This window comes from Platichthys flesus, chromosome 7, assembly GCF_949316205.1.
Source record: "Platichthys flesus chromosome 7, fPlaFle2.1, whole genome shotgun sequence".
In the NCBI taxonomy this organism is placed as follows: Eukaryota; Metazoa; Chordata; class Actinopteri; order Pleuronectiformes; family Pleuronectidae; genus Platichthys; species Platichthys flesus.
The window spans coordinates 11,508,331-11,520,112 of NC_084951.1; the positions used below are offsets into that span (position 1 = coordinate 11,508,331).

At 41.9% G+C, this 11,782-nt stretch overlaps 2 protein-coding genes across 2 annotated transcripts; one reads left to right on the forward strand and one right to left on the reverse strand.

The window, feature by feature from the left end:
* The first annotated feature begins 1,650 nt into the window (after positions 1–1,650).
* LOC133956932 (taste receptor type 1 member 1) lies at positions 1,651–5,799 on the forward strand. The gene is made up of 6 exons (XM_062392302.1): positions 1,651–1,953; positions 2,095–2,401; positions 2,482–3,252; positions 3,347–3,565; positions 3,849–3,969; positions 4,781–5,799. Exons 1-6 carry the CDS (start codon positions 1,763–1,765, stop codon positions 5,701–5,703), a joined length of 2,532 nt encoding a protein of 843 aa, XP_062248286.1. The 5' UTR covers positions 1,651–1,762; the 3' UTR covers positions 5,704–5,799.
* Positions 5,800–9,627: 3,828 nt separating this feature from the next.
* her12 (hairy-related 12) lies at positions 9,628–10,820 on the reverse strand. The gene is given in 3 exon segments (XM_062392425.1): positions 9,628–10,540; positions 10,648–10,766; positions 10,769–10,820. Coding segments are annotated over 3 exon segments (600 nt in total). The 3' UTR covers positions 9,628–10,111.
* Between the last annotated feature and the right edge of the window lie 962 nt (positions 10,821–11,782).

Sequence of the window (11,782 nt, forward strand, 5' to 3'; positions counted from 1 at the left end):
TGTGCGTCGCATATTAGTGACGTCAACAGAGCGAGCCAGGCGGGCTCAACCCCCGAAACCCCATGCAGGGTGAGCCTATGTCTAACAGTGAGGCCATAGTGTGACCTTTATACACAGAGGTAGGTTCAAGGTTTTGTACATTAAAAACACACAGACACAATTTATAGAAAACAATTTAAAATGTTTTGTCAGTTATTTTTTTTATGACTGTAACTCATACTGTAACTCATACTCAATTTTAGTAAAATTATCTGATGTGAAAACCTTCTGATAGACAACATAACTATTAGGGAAATCAGTTGCTTCGATCTCATGTTTGAATAGAAATGCCCATCGAAGTTATTACTAAATCAATTTTTCTATTGAAAATGGGAGAGCTTGCACAATGCAAATGTTTTGTTTTTCCACTCAAATCGTTGTGTTTGTGCAGACGTGCGACATTTACATGTCTATTTGCCTGCACGATACTGTGGTTAACAAAATGCTCCATATACCTGTCAAAACAATTGGTTTTGGTGAGCATCAGGCAAATTGTATGTTTGTACAACAGGTGTGTTTCACAAAATGAGCTTCAAATATCGACCAAAATGCAAAATCAGCCACAGCTGTTTGTCAGTCAAAAGCATGTGAGAGTGGAAAATTAAAGATTCGTATTAAATCAAGTCACCTAAAAAGCTGCTTCTGTGTTTGAGTTTTAATGATCAGGGTATCGACACATTTCTCACACTGTTTTGTTCCCCTTAAAAATAACTGGCTAAAAACAATAGTTTCACAAATATGGTGTCACACCTTGGGAAACCCTTTGAGGCAAGTTGTGATTTATGGGTTTTAGAAATAATATTTGATTGATTGATTTTTTTCCAATGGATTAACTGAGGGTATGATATCTGACAACTGGCTTGTTATAAACAGTAGGGCAGTGCATCAGATTTGGAGAGAAACGTTTTAAAAATATGTCACAAGCTACACATAACAAACCTATACAAGAGTGGCTGTATACATTTAATTGAAAATAATGTTTTCCAACTGGTATATCAAGAAGAATCAAATTCTTCTTGATTTTTTTTTTTTAATTTTTGAAGTTATATCTCATTACTATCAAGAACAAATCTATTAAAGTAATTATTTTATTAGTTTCTCAAAAAACGTATGTGGCCATAAAATCACATTTGTTTCTGGTAGGAAATGTCTCTTACACTGGACCCTAACACGATGAGCTGTTCATTTTTTCCTGATTTGATGCTTTGGATGATCCTCTCAAAAGTAAAAATAGCAAGAAAAAAATAGATTGTTAAGTTAAGTTGTACATAAAGATCCTTGTAACAGAAGTTTTGTAAAAGTGAGACTAAAAATCATATAAAACAGACTCAAAAGTGATAATGTAAACATTCTTGATGAAGTGAAACAAAAGCTTCATAAATCTGTTATGATTCAGTCAGTGTGTGAGACGAACTGTCTGCTTTTGCGCTGGCTAACTGGCTCATGTCTCTTGTTAAAGATTAATGGTAAAATAACACCAGTCTCTCTTTTCATGGCCCATTACATTCATGCAAATCATTTTAATGAGATGGAAGCTCTACGGTCAGACAAACAAATGAGAGATGCAAATACACTTCACTCGACCAACACTTCCCGGAAAGATGAGAAAGCGCTCCCCTCATCCCTCCCCCCATCTCTCCAAACTTTCAAATACAGCCTTTGGTCCGTTGCACAAACCCCACTGAGCTCTGACAGCAGCGAGTGAGTGAGGTGGAGGTAAAGAATGGGTTTGTTTGGTGCCGTGTTTCTGTCCTTGGGCTGGCTGCTGGTGCAGTTAGCTGCAGGGGAACTAGATTACATCTCTAAGGGACAGGGGATGCAACTGCAGGGTGACTTCTCCATCGCTGGACTGTTTCCTCTCCACAACACAGACGAACCAGCTGCTGGTTTGCCTGCTCTGGCTCCATGTAATGAGTGAGTTGAACTGGACAGTGAACTTCCAGCTCCACAGATCAAACACATTTCATTGGCGGTGCGGATCACTGTGACTCTTGTATCATTGAGAGTATTGCTTTATATCTTTCATCTATGTTTCCTTTTACATTACATTTTTAGAGGTCAACCCAACAAACATGGCTTTCACCTGATGCAAGCCATGAGATTTGCTGTGGAGGAAATCAACAACGGCAGCAGCCCACAGCCTCTTCTACCAGGAGTGAAGTTGGGCTACCAGATGTACGACATCTGCTCCATGCCGGCCAGTGTCCTGGCCACACTGGACCTGCTGGACCAGCAAAATCAGAGCCCCTCTGGAACTGAAACACAGGGAGACAGCAAAAGGGCAGTAGCAGTGATTGGGCCAGACAGCAGCAGCAAAACATTCACCCCTGCTGCTTTACTGGGGTCCTATCTCATACCACAAGTATGTTTTAATCATTAGCCTTGAAATGTGATCTGCATGCCAGTCTCATCCCTCACATCCTCTCCATTCTTCCATTCTAGATCTCTTATGAAGCATCAAATGAGTTGCTCAGCAACAAGTTCCTCTATCCATCCTTTTTACGCACGATCCCCAGCGACAAGAACCAGGTGGAGGCTATGATCCAGCTTTTAATACGTTTCAACTGGAAATGGATTGCTCTCTTAGGCAGCGACAACGACTACGGCCTGCAAGGCATGCAGAGTCTCTCCAAGGAAGCACCAAACCACGGTATCTGCATCGCCTACCAAGGAGTCATCCCCTCATTCAACGATAAGACCATCCAGACCATGAGGAACATGGTGGATAGCATATTGAAGACCAAAGTCAACACCATCGTAGTCTTCTCTAGCAAGTCAAAGCTCAGTGGCTTTATCCCGTTTGTCATCGAGCGCAACGTGACAGGTAAAGTGTGGATCGGGACAGAGGACTGGTCTTCAGCTACTCTTATATCAGGGATACCTGGGATCAACACCATCGGCACTGTGATTGGTGTCTCCATCAAATATGCAGCTATTAATGGTTTTGAGGACTTTGAGAGAAAGGTTTTTGAGGCTGCGATGCAACAGAGGGACACCCAGGAAGTCTCCAATGACACCACGAGCCAAGGAAATGACTGCCTGCAGAGCACAGACCTGTACAGCCTGGCCAGGAAGAAATTCTCCCTGGAGAAATATGACATCACCTCCTCCTTCAATGTGTATACGGCCGTGCACGCTGTGGCTCGGGCTCTGCACCAAACTCTCGGTTGTGACTTGGGAGAGTGCCAAAGGAGGAGGGTGCATCCATGGGAGGTGAGCATATGTTGAATATGGTATTTGTGCCAATGAAACAAAATTTCTCAGAATCAAATTTTGTTGAGCACTGGCGTTCCCCTCTCCTCTCCAGCTTCTCCACTGGCTCAAGCAGGTGGAATTCTCTCTGGGCAACACCTCGGTGCACTTCGACATGAACGGGGACCCGAACACTGAATATGACATCGTCTCCTGGGTTTGGATGGGGACTGAGTGGTCTCTCAGGTTGGTCGGCTCCTACAGCAATGATCCTTTCATGCTCACTGTTGATGAGGACCAAATTGAGTGGCACGACACGGAACATGCAGGACCAGTAAGACCAATATGTTAACTACATTGATTGTGAAGGTTACAGATTTATTTTTTAAATAATAAAAAAAAATGAGAAAGAAATTAATTGAATCACTAAATTCAACTTCAACTAAAATAAATAAATTAAAACTAAATCACCTCAATAATATCAAATTAATTTACATTGAGTATTAATTAGTAACAAATTGAATTAATTTGATTTCATTGATTTAACCTATACACGAAGCTTGATTATATAATTATTTTATATTTAATCTTTCTCAAACCCTGTTGCTTGTGTCTAGGTGCCGCTGTCTATCTGCTCTCCACCCTGCCCAACGGGTCACAAGAAGCTGCTGACAGGGCAACACACCTGCTGCTTCGACTGCGAGGCTTGTCCTGCCGCCACATTCCTCAATACAAGTGGTACGATAAAGACGTATATATATATATATAAATCATTAAAATGGCACAGAGTGGAGCGCATACCTCCACCAATGCCCAACAGTTCCCTTAAATTCAATCCAGATCCAGTTAAATTACAGACACTCATATACATCAGTTCCCTCAATACGTTTGTTTGATTCTTACATTTTTTCATCAAGAACCATGAATAACTCCCTGGGAAGTCAGTGGGAAAACATTTTAAAGCAAAATGAAACAAACTGTCAATATCTATTTTACTATAACTTTTATGAAACTTTTTAATTTATGAAACTGAGCAAACCTTGTCCTTGGTGTAGATGGGTAGATAGTGGATGGGGGGGGGGGATTGACTCCCTTATCACGCATGACACTATCTCATCCAATGTTATACATATCACACATTATACAAAAAACAAACAAAACATGTAAAAAAAAAATCCCAAAACATCTTTTCCTATTAAATTCTATTTGAAACTGTGCTCACAACCACTTTTTGAAAAAAGTGTTTGATCAAATGAAGGAAACTGCAACGCTCAGCAGTAACTTTTCGCTGTTGTGTGTTAGGTTGACCAGCAGGTGGCGTATGAGGATCATACAATGTGCTGATTTAGGTGAAGGAACTGACGCCAGGTCCTTTTGAAAAGAGTCACTGTGTCCATCGACATGTAAACAAGTGCTGTTGTGTTTTCTCTGCTAGTCTGTAACATCGCATGCTGTAATGACTCACTTACAGATCTTGAACCTCAGCTCAGATTTACATCCCATGTTTTCTATCTTTTACATACAGTATATGTTGCTTCTCCCACTACAGAACCCACTCTGTGCCAGCCATGTCTGCCAGAGCAGTGGGCCCCCCCGAGCAGCGATCAGTGTCTGAATAGGACCGTCCTGCTGCTGGCCTGGGACGCCCCCCTCTCCATTGCCCTGCTCTTCTTTCTGGCCACCTGTCTTCTCATGACCTTGGGCTCTGCTGTAATCCTCCTGCTTAACCTGAACACACCAGTGGCCAAGTCTGCTGGAGGCCGCACCTGCCTCCTGATGCTGGCAGGCCTGACTGCCGCTGCCTTGAGCTCTTTGTGCCATTTTGGCCCGCCGTCTCCACTGGCCTGTATCCTCAAGCAGCCTCTATTCATCGTCAGCTTCACTGTGTGCCTGGCCTGCATCACTGTGCGCTCCCTCCAGGTTGTCTGCATTTTTAAATTTGCGTCCAAGCTGCCGCCGGCTTACGACAAATGGGCCAAAAAGAACGGGCCAGAATTGACCATTTTCGTGTTGTCTGTCACTCTCTTGTTCATTTCTGTGCTTCGTGAGGCCCTCAACCCGCCACAGCCGTCCCAGGATCTTGTCTTCTACAAGGACAGCATTGTCCTGGAGTGCAGTAACACCCTTTCAGTAGGCGCGGGCGTGGAGCTAGCTTACGTCTTCCTGCTCAGCATGCTCTGCTTCTGTTTTAGCTACATGGGGAAAGACCTGCCGGCGAACTACAATGAGGCCAAGTGCGTGACCTTCAGCCTCATGGTGTACATGATCTCCTGGCAGTGCTTCTTCACTTTATACCTGATCAGCAGAGGCCCGTTCACCATGGCCGCACATGTGTTCGCCATACTCTTCAGTGTCTTCTCCTTCCTGTGGGGCTACTTCGTGCCCAAAATTTATATTATTGCTCTGAAGCCGCAAATGAACACGAACGCTCATTTCCAGAACTGCATTCAAATGTACACCATGAGCAAATAAGTTCATCTGATGAAACAGAGAAAAAGATCAAATACAAATGATGTGAACAACACAGGTTGAGCTTCACTTTTATGTTCATCTCACAACTGACATTGTTTGTTGTACGTACACAAATAAAGTTGTATTGAACTGATCTCACTTGAGGAATTCTCTTTTCCCTGGAACTCCACTGAGGTCAGAGCTCATGCTCTCCTACAGATCAACAAGTCTTACTCTAGAAATGAATCCTAGAGGATCTGAAACTTTCAATTATCCCAAAGTAGAATAATTTGTATTATCTTTGAACCATATGCATATGTAAACAGATTTTGTCATGAAAAGTCCTAAATAAAAACTGATCAAATGTTCATATTGAGCAATTAGATATTTCATGCACTGTTACTAATTAAAGGTTCAGTGTGTACAATAGAGAGCGTGGCCTAGGGGATAGAGCGGGTGTTCTGCAACAAGCGGGTGTTCTGCAACAAGAAGGTTGCTGGTTCGAATCCCACTCTTTCCCATCTGCATGCCTAAGTGTCCATGGCAAGATACTGAATCCCTAAAATGGCCCCTCATGAATGCTGAGTGATCTAAAAAAATGTAAGTCGCTTTGGACAAAAGCGTCAGCTAAATGACATGTAATGTAATGTACAATGTAGGTGAAAGGGCTCTATTGGCAGTAATTGAATGTAAAATGATCCTAGTTATGTTTTCAGTACAAACTAAAAACATTTTCAGTTTTTATGACAACTGAAGACTATCATATGTTCTCTTTCATGTTTGTCAGTGGAGGGTGAGGTGTGGGCTATCCAGCTGCAACATGACACTTCACCACTAGATGTCACTAGATTTTACATATTGAACCTTTAAGTGACTGAGGTGATGTAGATCAGTGGTTAGGCAGAGAAGTTGTCCTTTATGTTTTTCCATTTTACTTATTTTTGATCATACACTACTAAAATTAATTTCCCATTTATATCACAGGCTTTTAGATCGAAATATCATCTGCTATCACTCCATCAACAGAACAATTAAATCATTCTTAGTTAATATATTTCTAATCCGAGAAGTAACCAAAGAAAATATTCCTAGCACCGAGGTAAGGAGGCTTTCACCGGTAATTCACTGAGTTTCCCTCGTCACAGCTCCCCCTGGTAGTCGTGGTAGGAACTGAAACACTTGATTTGAACCTGATCGTTGAAATTACATATTTTTTGTGAACATGAGTAAAGAACATTTCTAGTATTTGGAGACCATTCACGTTGGAGGGGTTTTTTTCTCAATGAGAATTTAGAACATTATCCAAAAAGTAACTATAGAAGGTGAGTTGTAGAACTAAGCTCATATCTACCTGCTGTTGATTTTTATGATGTTTGATGCTGGGACCTATAAAGACTTTATAATGTCAATAAAACAAGTTGCATGATCATATTTCCAGAGCAGCAGCATTATCATCGCTACAGCTTTCACAAAGTACACAATCAGCTTGTGTTTTTGTGGATAGGTTGGTAGGTTGTTAATAGGTTCTCTCAGCTGGCAAAGAGCAGACAGTAACTTTATGATTCACATCAGTATTACAAATTATTTCAGATTTAACCCTCTTGTGATGCTGACTTTGATTTTATACCGGTGTGGTGAATAGATCAGAAGCTGATGGAGAAGAGAGCCATGTGTGTATATATGTGAAGTGAGCGATCCTTCGGGATGACACTGTCAAATCTGCTGTGTCTGAAGGAGCCTCTCATCATTCTATAGGGAGACATTAGCATCACAAAGCCATGTGACCGAGACCTGTAACAAATGGATGCACATCAATAACTCAGAGGTGAAGCAATCACAGTCTGACCAGTGGAGATAAAACCGTTCCCAAGATATATATCAGCCTGTGAATGATGTGCTGTCAGTGTGTTATCAGGGGCTGCTGCTTATCACACACTCCAGCTACACATCAGTAACACAAGCAACACCTGATGTGCGCCAAGGGAACATTTATAAACAGGATTTAATGCATTGGTGGCATTTAGGATAAAAATGCATTTAAAGTGTAAATTAATTTAATACTGACATTAATACACCCATTCTATTATTCATCAAAAATAAATTCTATATTTTAGATTTTTTTCAATTGTAAGTTCTTATTTCCTGTGTGCTCTAATAACAGAGCTTTTTTAAGATTCTTTTTTGAAAATTTGGTGGTGGTCTGATAAAACAAAAAAATCTGGTTTCAGGATTAAATGGCGTCAGGTTGCGAGGATACGGCCAAAAATGAAATATCACACAATATCGTTGAATTATCACTATAATATATATTTTTTCTTTTAAGTCTAAAGACAGATTTAAGCTCCTGAGTGAAGTTTGTGGTTTTAAAGTCTTCTTAATGAGCAGCGAATGAAAAACCAATTTATTGGTGTTAGTAATTTAACAGGACAACAACCACCACACAAAACAAAACAATCCACAAAAAAAATGAATACTCAAAAATCAGGAGATGACATTCTGAATGTAGTTCCGAAACAGGAACCAGTTTTTAAAAAACATACATTTTTTCCACAGGAGCATGTTTACTTTAAACATTACTAATCCAGAGTAGTGTGAGAAAAAAGGTTCTGGCTTAAGATGAAGCGCACGCGTGTTAAACGTGTGTGTGATGATGAATGCTAATTTTCTAAAATGCACTAGTTCACAGACCCTTGTGAAGTAAACCTGCTAAGACCTCACCCTGGCGTTTGGAGTGCTGACAATAAAACCCCTGCTTGTTCACCCGTGGCACACTTCGACTGTTGACCGGGGGTATTAAGCCGTGAGTGGACAGAGAGACTGTGGGAAAGCCAAGCTCGTATTCTACTCACACATCCGACGGTCAATAGCTCTGACCCTCAGCCACAAAAGGCCTTTTCATCTCTCCTCTCAAACAACAGCCCACAGCAGCACTGTGACTCCCTGTGTGTGTGTCTGTGTGTGTCTGTGCGTGTGTGAGTGTGTGTGAGTGTGTGTGTGTGTCTGTGCGTGTGTGTGTGTGTGGGTGTGGGTGTGTGGGCGTGTGGGCGTGTGGGCGTGTATGTGTGTGTGTGTTTGTGTGTGTGTGTGCCTGTGTGTGTGTGTGTGTGTGTGGTTTGTTTTCATATGCAGGTGCTGCCTTTAACCTGAGGACGTCCACTGGGACTCAACCGGGAAAAAAATTGTGATCCCCACGTGTAGAGACCGTTTCTTGAGGATTGACTTGGTTTTAGGATTCAGGTTACAGTGTGTGTGTGTGGGTGTGTATGTGGGTGTGGGCCAGCATGTGCGTGTGTTGGTGTGTTGTGTGGCTGATGTCGTTTTTAACTTGGTTTGATTATTCATAAAAAGATTAGAAGTGATTAATTATAATTAATATTTACCAGCACCAAGGAGGATATGGTTTCATCCGTGTTTGTTTGTTTATCTGTTACTTCGCAGGGTTACACTAAAACTACCGGACGGGTTAACATGAAACCTGATGAAGGGATGTGGTATAGGGATTTTTTTTTTTTTCAGTTTCTTTAACATTGTGAGATCGGATGTTTCTCCACCTTTTTGTTGATTTCTCAGACATGAATCTTAGTGGAAAAAAAAAGTCAGGTATGATTCAGGGACTGATTCTGGTGGAGTTCTAAATAAAATAATCTGGATTCAGTGAATTTAAATGGTTTCAAAAGGTGACTTATGACCTTCTGGATCATACATTACACAATCATCTCCAAAATAACGTCAAGTCTCCTTATCAGAGGTTTGCTTGAGAACTGGTCAAAAGTAGTGTGGCCATTTGTTGATTTAAAAGTAAGATGATTATGGAGACCAGTCTTATGAATACAATTGAAATATAAAACATTTCTGAAACAGTTCATGAAATAAAAATTTGTACACAGCTTTTCTTTTTTTTTGTGATTGTATCTTTTTATTGTTAATTGTCATACAAATGTTTAAAATAAGTTTTAAGAGCTAAAGGTAATAGCATAACAGCTATATTAACATACCACACATATGGACGTCCACTTGCACACTCACACACACCATCTTCATTCACATCCATAAAATTTGGCATATATCATTTGTAACGGAAGAGAAATATTCTCAACAGCAGATGCATTAAAACACAGTATGTACTGTAACGTTGAGCAGTCCACGGATAAAACTCCACTGGAGTAAACAAATACTTCATAAGATTTGACAAAACCATCAGAACTCAACCTCCAGCTTAAAAACGTAAGGGAAAAGCAAACAGATCGAAATCAATAATCAAAGCAGGACAGTCTTAAAATAAGTGAGATCCTTGTGCTTAATACTACTTGTCCATCAATGTGATGCGACAATAAAGAAACCCGCCATGAATGAGCAGGCTGGAAAATACATTTCCTACATAGTGAGGGAGCGGACAGATTCCCTCAAGTCTCAGTGTCTCAGTGAGGTTCTACCAAGGCCTCCACATGGGGCCTCTGGTGCTGCTGATGTTGCTGCTGCTGCTGTCCTGCAGCACGGTGGGCCTGATGGTGGAGCAGACTGGGGAGGAGCTGCTGCTCTTTTGGACCTGACGGAGCTGCTCCTGCTGCTGCTGGAGGCCCCGCAGAGGAGACACACAGGCCTCTGTCTTGGAGCCAGCAGAGAGGAAGTGCAGCGAGTCCCTCCAGCAGTGAGAGTAGCCCTGGTTGTAGTCGCTGTGACAGACGCCCGGCTGCAGCTGCTGCCTCAGGAAGCTCACGGTCATCTCCAGGATGTCGGCCTTCTCCAGCTTGGAGTTGGGCTCCTGCTTGTGAAACTCTTTCTCCAGGATCGCCTTGAGCTGCTCGATGCAGGTGTTGATGCGATCTCTGCGCATTTTCTCCACGACAGGTTTTCTCATCTGTGGAGGAGCAGACAACCAGGTCAGTTCATGATCCAAGTCACACAATCAGATATTTGTTCTGTTCAAGCAGCTGCAAAACCACTGAAATCCTCATCACCACTCACCTTAATGTTATCCTTCACTGAGATCGCAATATGGTGCACTGAGGAGTAGTTACTGGAGCAGGGAGCCATGTCTGTGCAGGTGAAATGGGCAGCTTCCTTTCCTTCTGGGCGGCAGTGTGAGCTCTGATGTGTCTGGAGGAGCCGCTCCTCATTTTATACTGGTCCATTAGCATAACAAAGCCATGTGGCTCAGGCAGGGCTGGGGTTCCCACACTCTGACCAGTGGGACTCCCAGCACAACAATAGAGCAGGTCAATAACTCACAGGGCATGTATCTGTGCGTGGCATGTTTCCCAAGATAAGCAACAGGTAATTAACACTTTACCAAGCCGTCATCTGAGGATTCATCAGGGAGCGCATGTCTGAATTACACTTTGTTTTTCAAACGTTCGATTAAATAAAGACGAGTGATGCACACATCTTCAAAGGGCTCGGCTGCAATGAGAGACCAAATGCTTCACTGCTGTAAAACAATATAAACTGAGGGCTTTCATTTTCTCTTCAAAGACGGCTGCACTTCCTCTAAACGCATGTTGGTGCACAGGCAGGAGCATCCGAACACAGGAGAATTTCCGTTTTCAACAACCTTTTAATATTGTTTTTTTTTGTGTCACTTGCAGTGCAATAGAGTTAGGTGACCAACACACACATGCAGCACAAACAAGAGGAGAACTAGAATAGACCACAGCAACGACAACAGAGCACAAACAAAGAGGAAACAATAAAAGCAAAGATGGCCTAGTCAAAAAAAAGGAAGGTTCTCACAGTTTGGTTATATTATTATTAATATGAGAAAGAGAACCCGATGAAGGACAGAGCAGGTAGAGAAGTCTTCAGGGTCAGAGGTCAGAGTGACATCATCTGGCCGCAGGGGAAACATTTCTTTTTCCACCTGTTGCTTTTACAACTTTGTGCTGCTGCTTAAACTTCAGGCTGCTAAACACTGGGACAACTCCTGGCTTTTTGGTGCCCAAGGCAAGAATAGGATTTGATGCATTTGCTTTATCTCTACTCAAATAAAGGAATGTTTTACTGGTAACATGTAGCACAATATACCTCCATATCTGGCTTTCACTTCCCCTTCCTCTTTTATACATTTTTAGTGCCCATCCCTGACGTCTAATATGAAAACACA

Bases quoted from the DNA above. Each gene is read 5' to 3' on its own strand.
- LOC133956932 (XM_062392302.1), top strand. From the start codon at position 1,763: ATGGGTTTGTTTGGTGCCGTGTTTCTGTCCTTGGGCTGGCTGCTGGTG. The intron at 2,402-2,481 runs GTATGTTTTAAT...CTTCCATTCTAG, and splicing joins GGTCCTATCTCATACCACAA to ATCTCTTATGAAGCATCAAA. The intron at 3,970-4,780 runs GTACGATAAAGA...CTCCCACTACAG, and splicing joins CACATTCCTCAATACAAGTG to AACCCACTCTGTGCCAGCCA.